This window comes from Tenrec ecaudatus, chromosome 8 (assembly GCF_050624435.1).
Source record: "Tenrec ecaudatus isolate mTenEca1 chromosome 8, mTenEca1.hap1, whole genome shotgun sequence".
NCBI classification, from domain to species: Eukaryota; Metazoa; Chordata; class Mammalia; order Afrosoricida; family Tenrecidae; genus Tenrec; species Tenrec ecaudatus.
Window position 1 is genome coordinate 62,049,984 of NC_134537.1, and position 12,519 is coordinate 62,062,502.

Here is a 12,519-nt window from a genome sequence, read left to right on the forward strand (position 1 = left end):
TACATGCACCGGTGTACATCCTCTGCTCTATCCAGACTTGCAAGGTAGAATTCGGATCATGGTAGTTGGCGGTGGCGGGGTGGTGGTGGTGGTGGTGCTGGTGGAAGCATTTAGGAACAGGAAGAAAGCTGTATTCTTCATCGGTGCTACATTTCACCCTGACTGACTCATATCCTCCCCTAGACCACTCTGTGAGGGGATCTTCAGTGGCCGACAAATGAGCTTTGGGTCTCCACTCCGTACTTTCCCCCTCATTCACTATGGTAAGATTTTTTTTTTTCTGATGGTGCCTTGTACTTGATCCCTTCAACACCTCATGATCGCACAGGCTGGTGTGCTTCTTTCATGTGGGCTTTGTTGCTTCTGAGCTATATGGCCGCTTGTTCACCTTCAAGCCTTTAAGACCACAGACACTATCTCTTTTGATAGCCAGGCACCATCAGCTTTCTTCACCACATTTGCTTATGCACCCGTTTGTCCTCGGCAATCATATCATGGAGGTGTGAACCAATGATATGATTTTTTTTGTTCTTTGATGCCTGATAACTGATCCCTTCAGAACCACGTGATCACACAGGCTGGTGTGCTTCTTCCATGTGGGCTTTGTTGCTTCTGAGCTACATGGGCCATTTGTTTATCTTCAAGCCTTTAAGACCCCAGGCGCTATCTCTTTTGATAACCAGGCATCATCAGCTTTCTTCACCACATTTGCTTGTTCACCCGCTTTGGCTTCAGCGGTTGTGTCGGGAGGGTGAGCATCATAGAATGCCAATTTAATAGAAGAAAGTATTCATGCATTGAGGGAGTGCTTAAGTAGAGGCCCAAGGTCCTCCTGCCACCTTAATACTAAACCTATAAATATAGGCACTTAGATCTATTTCCCCATCCTCATATATATATTTGCATATGTACATGTCTTTATCTAGACCTCTATAAATGCCCTTTGCCTCCTACGTCTTTCCTCTATTTCCCTTGACTTTCCTCCTGTCCCACTATCATGCTCCGTCCCCACCTTGGTTACAGCTATAACTCTTCGTTATGTTACCTTACCCTAGCAGGCCTGCCACTCTCACCTCACCACCAATTTGGATCCCATGTTGTTCCCTTGTCCCTGGGTTTGTTAACACTACTTCCTTTCCCCCCACTTTCCCCTATCCCAAGTCCCACATATAGTATGCCACTGTAAAAAACCAATGACTGACTCTCCAGTCATTGTTTTTTTATAGTGGCATACTATATGTGTGACTTAGGATAGCTTTACTAAGGTAGCTTTACTAAGCATGTACTATTCTGTTTATAGTTATGGTTCTGTCCTTAGTAAATAGCATTTTGTTGCATTGTTAAGCCTCCGTCTTCAAGAATGTCTTCGAATATTGTTACACTGAAGAGCCTACTTTGAATGGGTATCAGTAAAAGTTAAAGTGACATTTCAGTTGCCCAGATGGAACAGGTTTAGTAAATTTGCCACCTTCTTCTTGAGTAACTAAGGAAACTATCCAGATTGTGAATACATCAGATATTTGACTAACCCTCTGCTCAATTTCATGATCTAATTGAAGGACATATGAGATAAATACTTATATTCATTTTGAATTAGTACAGATGAAAAATCTGGATCATCTGGGAGAGGCTTTACATTAGGTATTGTGAGGGAAGAAACGGGGACTATGGCACAGTTCAGGCTTAAAGTGGATCAGAGTTGCGGTAGTAGGTTGTAACTGCTGCCTAAAGAGGTCGCTTTGTCTTTGACTCCTAGAAACAAACAAGTCACCTACACTGACGGGATACTGAGTATGGAGGAGGGCATTGTGAGTTGCGCAGGGTCAGCTTGGCAAGCCAAGGAAGTGTGAAGTGATTCTATTGGCTTTCAGTCCAGGGAGGTGATTTTGATATAGATTTACACATCGTTTCTGAGACTTCACTGATTACTTGTCTGTAAAGTTAGGGCCAGACCTTCCTCAAGAACTGTTGGCAGGATAAAATGATATGATGAATTTAAAAGCACACTGGAACCTCCTTGCATCACTCAATGTCCAAGGCATAGTCTGTGAAATAGGTATCTCTTTTGAATTAGTCCAGGCATTGCTTTTGGTAAGAAATAACGAAATCAATCAACAAACAAAAAATTGTGTTATACAAAAGAAACATAGGTCCAAGTGTTTCATGCCAGAAAGCTGTTATATTTCCTATGTCCTAGTCTCCATTTGGGCTTTATGATCTTATAATATTATAATCTTAAGAGATCACAGATATATATGCAGTTGGATACTACCCCAAAACTTTATGTGGTACATAACTCTTTATGAATATCAGATATTAGTAATAGAGCAATCGTCCTATTTCTCTACTTCTTCTTTCCAAGACAATGCTCATTTCCCTTTTAAGCCTTTGGAAATATTGCCCAGAATTTTCTCTTCTTGAGGAGAGTGTATTTCTCATTTTCACTGTTAATTTCAAATAGATGGAAAAGAACTATTGTTAGTTGGTGTTGAGTTGCCTCCACCTTTTTGAAACCACATGTACAACACAATGAAAAATTACTTGTGATACTTTTTTTGTGTCGAACTGGCACCTGTAAGAAGATATGGGTGCATTCTTCATGTATGATAGTCTTGGTTTCATCTCACAGTTCATCAGATCTTCTGTTCTTAAGATGCTTTTCAAAATTCAAGTGGAGTATACTCAAGCTTGTGTTTACAGTCTCATGGATGTGCTTTAAGTTTCTTCAATTTCAACGCAAACTTACATATGAGCAGTCATCCCTGGCCTGTTTTTGCCTGCTGATATTGATTGAACTTCTCCATTATCTCTTTACACAGATAGAATCAATTTTATTTATGTGTACTCTATCTGGAGAAGTCCATGTGAATAATTGTCATTTATATTGTTGAAAATAGATATCATGATGAAGAAATTGTTAATTTTGCAAAATCCTGTCATGTAGTCACCATCTTCTCTTTTATCACTGAGGCCATGTTTTCCAACTACTGTTCCTTATTCTTTGTTTTCAACTTTTAAATGCCAATCGCCAATAATTACAAGGCATCATTCTTGCAAGTTTGATCAATTTTGACTGAAGATGTTGGTAAAATTCTTCAATGTCTTCATTACTAGCTTTAGATGCAGAAATTTCAGTAATAGTTGTATTGTCTAGATTTCTTTGCATGATTAGATCTAATCCTATCATAGCACAATCCCTTCCTGTGACGGATGTCCTCACCTGTAATTAGGGGGCTTGCATGTCCCCAGAGAAGATAAAAGCCTGGGCTAGCATTAAAAACTCTCTCTCCCTCCACGTGGACCACCAAGCGGGGCTGAGGTGCACATGCTACCATGAATTGTTATTTGACTTCATTTATTTCTATACTTCACTTCTATCTCTCTCATGCTCTCTATAACTTTACTATGATCTTTACTTATTATCGCTGTACAATTGCGCCTACTAGACCCGTAATGATGTGTTAGGGGCTGACTTCCCCTGACAAATGAGGAAAATATAGTAAATAAATTTAAATCTATGAGTGGTAAAGATCATAATAATCTAAATTCTAAAATTCAACTTAATGGTTCACCAAAAACCTGGATGAAAATATAAAATGTTGTCATTTTTTCCTAGTTGAATCAATGAAACAAATGATTCCCTAGACACTACATTTTTTCTAGAGACAAATACATTTTGCTAAAGATGACTGTCAGGTTATAGCTTTTAAATATACTTTCATAAGTAGAATATTTACTAAGCAGACCATTTACTATACTTACGATGTCCAATAAATAAAACATCTTTTTAATAATAGTTTTGATATAAATATTGTTTCAAAAAGCAAGAATTATTCATAATGCTGTGGGCTCCACAATCCAAGTTATTTTAACTATATCATGCTAACTGCCACTTGATATCTGTGTTCATATATAGTACAAGTCTCAAATTATACTAGGAATTAAAACTTAATTAATATTCAGAAAAATGCTCATCAATTTTAACTGCATAAACTGAGCTATAAATGAAACAAATAAATCATAGTACTATGAATCCCTAAAAAAGGGATGAGGCCCCCAAACACTTCATGATATGGATAGACCTAGAAACCATGATGCTGGGTATAATTAGTTCAATCACAAAGGACAAATATTGAGATCAATACTATAAGTATAAATACACAGGTAGGCTTCTGTTCTCAGGTCATCTAATCTTCTAATCTGGTCTGCCAAGCAGTAAGGTAGTATGCCAGCCAAGTGCCCATGAACCATTTGTCACCCCCTTATTTGTACATCTTAAAAATAACTTTGACAGGGAAGCCGCACCTCATTTTGAGTCGATTTCTCATGATGTGGGGACGGGGAGAAGACTAATCAGTTCCTGCCATATAACATCGTTCTACTGTCATCACATATCAACTGATACCCCTAAAGAGTGGTAGGTGAATCTTAATGGAAATTCAAGTCTAGGGGTATTCAGGAGCATGTCTATCTTTGGGAAGGTAATTACCCTTCTGGTGGTACAACCTGCCATTGGGAAAAAATGCATTACTTATATATACCCCAAAGCAGGGAGAATATGCCTGATATGGTCAGTTTTGACCTAGTTTCAAAGCAGCCACTGGTGGCTTAGGCCATGGGCTATAAACAACTGGGACTTAAGACTTTGTCCTTTTCAGGTGCAAAACATCCTTCACTAGTCAAAGTATCTAATTTGAAAACCCTAAGCAAACTGACCTTTACCTAAACTCACCTGAAGAAGTTTTAAGGAACTGAAATACTTTCTTGGATCTAAGAATGAAACAGTCAAGTGTGAGGAGGTTATTGGTGTGTAGGTTATTGAACTTTGGTTCTTGCTTCTCTCTTTGCTTTCTCCTAAGGAGCCTTGGAGTAGTGGTTATGCATTGGGCTGGTAACTGCAAGGTCAGCAGTTTGAAAACACCAGCTGCTCTGTGGTAGAAAGAAGGACCTTCTACATCCCTACAGAGCTAGTCTTGCAAACTCACAGAGGCAGTTCTACCCTGATCTGTAGGATCACTGTGCGTCTGCAGCAACTTGATGGTGGTGAGCTTGATTAGGTTTGGTTGTTTTTTTCATCTGTTCATCTAGCTGGCATGGTTCTGCCTATGTGAATTAATTTTATTTAAAATATAGCTCTAAATCCACCCTTTATTGTTTGTGTAAATATTATCCAGTCACTGAAGTTTTTAATCTGTACAAATCAACAATCTACATATCTTGGTCACATGGATATTTTCTTTTACTCAGCAGCTTTAAAAATGTTATACTATTGGCTAAATTAATAATACTATCAATAGAATTACCATATGCCCTATGGAGATCATTTATAATGTATACCCCCCCCCAAGGGGTAATGATGTCTCTAAAGGAAACCAGAAAAAAATATTAATCATAGATATATGACTGGCTTTTGAGCTTGCCCTTTATTTATTTATTTTTTTTTACCGTAACCCTGACCCTGACCCTGACCCTGACCCTAACCCTAACCCTAACCCTAGAGCTTGCCCTTTAAATGTAGGTCTAATCTAAGAACCATTAGTTCCTATCACATGACCTGACTTGATACTTGCCCTCATGAAGGGATCACTGAGGATTCAGTGGGTGCTGTAGCAAAGTTTGGTGAAGAAATTAGATGGTACCTGGCTATCAGAAAGAATAGCACCTTTTTTCATAAATCTTAATGATTTATCTTGAAACAATCAGCCATCTAAGTGAGAAATTTGCAAAGTCCACTTGTAAGAAGTCCACCAGCCTGTATGATCCCAGGACTCCAAGTAAGACCCAAACCCAGAGGAAGGAACATGTGGTAATTGTGTAATTTCATGTCAATTTGAGGGTATTTAAAAAAGTGTAGGGATGGCATTTAACCTGTCAATCAGGTCACAGTCTGATAACCTATCTTTGAGGTATGACTGAGATATATAGCTCTCTGGAGGCAGGTCATTCTCTCTCTTTGCCTCCCTGCTTGCTGTCCACCCTAAAAGCTTCTGGAGCCCTGTGATGGTTTTCACTGATTTTGGTTTCACATAACTTTGCAACCACTGGCCAGTGATCTTCCTGCATTCTGCATCATTGCATATGACGGAGTGAGTTTGAAAAGGGACTTATGAACTAGTGTCAGACGTATAGTCTTGTGTTAGACTTGGCTGGGAAGTTTTCTTGATATGTAATCACTTCTTGATAGAAAGGTCTTTCTTACATAGGTGTCACTGTATTTGATTCTCTAGTCAACCTGGCCTAACACAGAAAAGTACTACGCTTAATTTCTCAGCACCCACTTACATAAGGTTATGGATGACAAGAGAAGACAAAAATCCATTTGTATATTCCCCGCCTGTATTAAGCCTCCATTGAAATTTCTCAGACCATTGACTAGGGCTTTGAATAATCTTGCCCTCAGGCAGAGTGCACTGGAAAGTGGATTACTTCAGAAATGTAGTCCAAATCGAAATATTATCATTTGTTTTCCCTCCTGACACATTTCTATTTTGTTATAGTTTTATTATATTCTGATTTCTATTGGGTTGGTTTTTTGCATTTTATTTTTCTACTATTGTTGGGAATTTTTTTTATGATTTTCTTTATATAAAATCTAGAATTGGTAATCCATAGACACAGCAACCAGATAAATGATTCCACAGGGTAATGACAGGGTTGGTTGTGGGGTAATGGAGAACTAATAATAATGGGTATAAGAATAAAAAATATGCTCTAAAATTCATGTAGTGATTATTGTACAACTCTTTTTAGTATATTTAAACCACTATGAATTATATGTCAGGAAAACAGAAAATAAATGCATAGACATAATCTCTGTATTTTAATCAAGTTATTTCAGAGCTGTTATAACCAAATATTGGGGAGAAAAATAAACACACATACAACATATTAAAATATTTGGAGCTCTTGCAAAATGGCCATAGAGTTCACTATAAAATAAAAAGTATTAAATCTCCTCTTCCTTGATCGCTATTCACTCTGTTAAAGTTTGAATTTTACTTAGAACTAAGGCAAAAGTTAAATAAAACCCTGAACTGTGTAAAAATAAAATAAATAAAATGCAACACTGATGAAAATACTGTTAAATGAAAATTGACATTTTTCTCTATTAATTATACTTTTTCATTAAGTACTTTTAAACTAGTTTTATTGGCATTTACTTTATATATGATCCAATTTAATCTGAGATGAGCCAGTCAGGGTGCAATGTAGCAATGATGAAGCATATAAATTTCCTCTAATTCTTGGATGCTTCCTCACTCTACTATCATGATCCCAATTCCACCTTACAAATCCAGCTGGACCGGAGGATGTACACTGGTACAGTTAGGAACTGGAAACACAGGTAATCCAGGACAGATGAACCCCTCAGGACCAATGGTTAGAGTGGCTAGGCCAGGAGAGTGAAGGGAAGGTGAGGGAGAAAGGAGGAACAGATTACAAGGATCGACATAGAACCTCCTCCCTATAGGATGGACAGCAGAGAAGTGGGTGAAGGGAGATGTCGAATGGTGAAAGATATGACATAATAATAATAATTTATAAATTATCAGGGGTTCATGGGGAATGGGGAGCAGGGAAGGAGGGGGGAAATGGGGAGTGAATACCCGGGGCTCAAGTAGAAAGCAAATGTTTTGAGAACGATAAAAGTGCTTGACACTATGGATGTATGTGTGGATTGTTATAAGAGTTGTACAAGCCCCCAATAAAATGATTGAATTTTATCAAAGGGTAAGTAAAAGTGTATTACAAAAGTCATATAAATCTTTACTAGCCAAAACTATTAAAATGTGAAACTATCATTGTTCTTGACCAAAAAAAAAAAAGAGGAAGGATTGTACAATAATTACCACAATCAATTTCAGAACATTTTCTTCTCATACTCATTGTTAGCTCCACATTTCCACCTACCCTCCCCAGCCGTGCGCTGAGTTAATTCTTTTTCTAGTGGCTGTCTATACAGATTTACCTGTGCTGGATTTTATACACAGAAAATTGAATAAAATAAAACAGGAAGTGAACAACAAAAACAACAATGACTAGACCAAAGAGAAAAACCCCAATCAAAAAGAAAGCAGAAAATATTAAAACAAACAACTTTAGGATGAATCAAAAGAAAAATCAAGTAATAAAGAATATTTTAACCCAACTACATCTGCCATAGTTGACTTTACAATGCTCTCTGCCTCATGGCAAGGCTATTCAAGTCCCTGATTATTATCAAAGGGGATTCACCTCAGGCTTAATCCATGTGACGACCCTGCAAATGGATTTTAGACTTCACTGTTCTCCACAGCCTTCCTCAAACCAGGTATTTACAATTTAAGTTCCGATACCATTCCCTCCATCAGATTTGGATTTTATTATTTAAAATCCTTGGACCACACAGGCTAGTATGCTAATTCCATGTGGATTTAGTTGATGCCTTGTATGATTACAAACCTTTAAGACCCCCAGACATTATGTTTTCTGATAGCCTAGCACCATCTAGTTTCTTCACCACACTTTGCTATAGCACCCATGTCTTCAGTGACATCTATATGTAGTATGGAGTGGAGTCATGTCATAAAGACTAATTGTTCTTAGATTGGGGCAATTAAGTGCAAGCCCAAATCCATTTATATAATCTACGGTATGTGTGTGTGTGTGTTTCACTTTAGGGACATCATTATCATGTTATGATAGAGAACAATATCAATCATCTCCCAGAGAATAAGGTATTCTATTGATAGTGCCATTTATTGAGCTAGTCGCATAGAATTTAAAACATCATTGATAAAATGAAATTACACAAATATAGGCCAGCTTCAGATGACTATCTGTGAATTATTGACTTATACAGATTAAACTCTTAAGTGATTGGACGCCATCCACATGAACAATTGGAGTTGGTGATAGGGCAACCTCTTTCTCTCTAATTTATGTATTTAAACAAATTGGAACTATAATTAACAATCATAAAAGCTATGGTATGAGTAATGAGGGCAAGACATGTAACTCATTTTTATTCCTGGGAATACTTTTTCAGACATGACCCTTCAGCAATTACACTGTCGTTACCCCCTCCCCTCACTCACCAAAAAGCACATCAGGAAAATAAAGTTTGATCTTTCATTCCCCTGGCGAATTCTAAGGTTTCCTGAATTGGTTTAGAATGGGCAACATTCCCCAAATTAGTCTTAGTAAGTTTCATGGAACATGATTAAATAGCCAAAATAACCCTTCAAAAAAGGATGTTTACATTGAGAGAAAGAATAATCACTTTAATTTTAAGAATAAAATTATCAGCTCTTTGCAAAACTGCAATTGAAAAATCAGTAACACCATACTTCCATTACTTAAAATATTTAACAGTGTCATGAAATTTCACTTGCCCTAAAGAAGCTTTGCATATAGTCATATGATTAGAGGTATTTAAAAAACAAAATGAAGTTTCATGACAAATGGCCATGTAAAAAAGCAGTTAATAGAGTCAATACACTTCCAAAAATGAAGGATATACGCAAATTTGAGACAAAGACATAGGTCACTGAAGGTTGGATATTTCTTTTTAAATTCTTTTATACATCACAGTTCTGCTCAAAAACAAAACCCAAAAGTTAAACATAAGGAAATCACAAGCCAAGGGAATTGACTTCTTTCAGCAAAGAATGAAAATCACCATACTTTTGAAAGAAATCATTCCTACAGTAGCTGAGTTCATCAAAATACTCCAACTGCACATAACGAAGTACTTGCCCCTTCTGATTTTTCCACGGTGTTAGCCAGCATCTCCTGTAGGGCCCGGACAGACAGCGACTGCTCCAATACGAAGGTACAGATGGAAAGATCTGGTGGAACATTCTGTTCGGAAAAGGTAAGTCCAAATTCAGCATCTTTAAAGTAACCACTTAAATCTAGTTAACCTTCTCAAAATTTAGCTTCTATCACAGAAAAAGAAGTATCTGTAGCTTCTCTAATATGAACTTCAAAATAATCAGCTTAGTTTATCATTTATATTATTCATACCAGGAAGGAAAAAAATCTATGACCAAGCAAGTCACTCTCAAGTTGACTTTGGCTCATGTTGACTCCATGTATACCAGAGTAAAACTATGCCCTAAAGGATTTTAATGGCTAAACTGCTAGAACTTTTTCCAAGGCATCTCTGAACAGACTTGAATCACCAAATTCTTGGTTAGTAGTCCTGTTAACTATGTTAACTATGTGCAGCACCCAGGGACTCCATGGATTGCAACAAAAAATAAGCCAAATCTATTGTCATCAAGTGGGTTCGTACACATGTCCGCACCATGTGTTATAAAGTAGAACTGCTCTGTAAAGTTTTCTTGACTATACAGAAGTAAGCCTTTCTCCTGCGGGTGCACAAAATTGTGAGTTTAGCAGTTAAGTGCAGACCACTTGTACCACCCTAAACACCTAAAAATAGCATTGCTGCTAAAATAATAGATATCGTGTATTGAGTGCATACTCTGATGAGCACTGCACTCGAAGCTTGATCAATACCTACTGTGATAGTCAATGGTAAAGATTTTTACAGCAAAATTTGCAAAAATGAGAACCTGTGTAGAAAAAAACCTCAAGTATTTTCCACTAAAACAAGTGATAGAGAAGTGATAAAAGTGATAAAATTGTACTCTGTCAACAGTGTTCTAAAGCTTGCTGACAGACTCAGAAAAAAAGGCAGTCTCATAAAGTTCTGGCTCTTACATGTTTCATAGTACATACACTGTGTGGACAAGACTAAGCAGAGACATTAAACATGTTTCTAAAACTCTGTCATCTTCAGATACCCACCAAACCCCACAGCCATCAGGTCAATCCCAACTCATAGCAGCCGTCTGGTGGGCTATCTTTCTCCCTCAGAGTGGCTGATGGGTATGAGTGGTTGACCTAGAAGTTAGCGGCTCCACCCACTGCTTCCCTGACAGCATCACCACTGTTTCTTCTAGTTTGAGTGTTACTGAATGTTCAAACCAGGATTAAAACCTAGATTTATTTCACTTTCTAGCATCCATTCTTAACCTAGCAAGAAGACTGTTCATACAAAACAAAAAGGGAGGGAAAGTAATAGTTGCTTCAAAATAATACTGAATTTGAATAAATACAAAAATAAATCGGTATAAAACATGCATTTACACAAAGCTTCCAAAATGTCTTCAAAGAGAAGTCTTATTTTGTTTTTTCAAGATATTTTGCTTCTAATTTGGCATGGAATTTTTTGGCTCCCAAGAGCCCTAAAGATGCAGTGATTATGTGCTCTGTTGGTAAACAAATTGTCAGTAGCTCTATGGGAGACAGAACAGACCTGCTGACATGTTCCATTAAAGATGATAACCTCGAATTTATTTTCATAGTTTCCCTCTGTAAAAAAACTGAGACATTGACGCCACCTTTGTAGGTAGAGCTTCCAGATGAAGATAAATTAGGAAGAAAGGCCGAAGAAGCAGCCAATGAAAACCGTATGGATCACAAAGTCTAATCTCATTGTGCGTGTGATTGACATGAGCCAGGGCCCAGCTTCACAGCGACAAGAACACTAAAAAGAACAAGGTCAATTACCAAAGCAAGTAAATGACTTATTTTTTTACACTGCCTTTTAAACTATGCCCCAACTAACATTCAAAGTGATGCAGTTATGTCAAAATAAACATCAAAAATAAATGGTTGATGGAGTAAAAGCACAGGGAAAGAGTATAATCAATTTATCAGGACATATATAATCCAGGTCTGTGCATAATTAGGGAAGAGACTGTAGGGAAGTCATCATGAATTTCTTCATCTATTAGGTAGAAAATACTTTAAGCAAATTAGTGATCCTGAACTTGAAATGGCAATGAAATGTAATTTTATCTGCCTAAGTTTAAAAATTCGTACATCAAACTGAAAGCTCAGAATCCCAGGGTATCTTTTTTCCAAATACGCATAGAGAAATGTTTAGATGACACGTTCACATAGAACAGATGGTCCGAAGTTAAAGCAGGTTTGTTTTAGTTTGCTCACGCCATTTGTTGAGTGACGTTTGGCAAAGAGCTACAACTTGTTGAGGACCAACATTTTTTGCAAACCATGAAGATATTAATCTCTAGCTTGTCCAAAAGTTAAGAGAATTTTTTAGCTTTTTTGTTTTTAAGATGTATCAGCTGGCGGACATAAACCAGAGTGTAGTTCATTCACAGAATTTTAAAAAATCATGGCCATTAAGTCGGTCCCTTCCAACTTCAGTCAACCCTACATGTTGCAGAGTAGAACTCCTCAAAGGGTTCCTTGACTATAATCTTTACAATAGGCCACCAGGTGTTTCTTCCATTGTGTCACTGGGTGAATTCAAACCACCACTTACGTTAGCAAATAACTGAAAATTACCTTTCCCACAGAGACCCCTGTAAAATGTGTATTTTTACCAGTGACAATAAAGCTATGGTGTTTATCCAATTTACTTGTATATTGAAAAAATATATATCAAATAGGATATGTGCATATGGAATAAATTTCTTAATATGGCTCTTGCACTTATGT

The 12,519-nt window shown here is 37.2% G+C and overlaps 1 protein-coding gene across 1 annotated transcript in view; it reads right to left on the reverse strand.

Annotated features, from left to right (window-relative positions):
• Positions 1–12,519, reverse strand: part of RYR2 (ryanodine receptor 2) — an 819,632-nt gene that overhangs the window by 570,192 nt on the left and 236,921 nt on the right. The window contains exon 3 of the mRNA XM_075556394.1: positions 9,739–9,843. Within this exon, the coding sequence (XP_075412509.1) occupies positions 9,739–9,843 (105 nt within the window). The remainder of the gene's footprint in view (positions 1–9,738; positions 9,844–12,519) is intronic.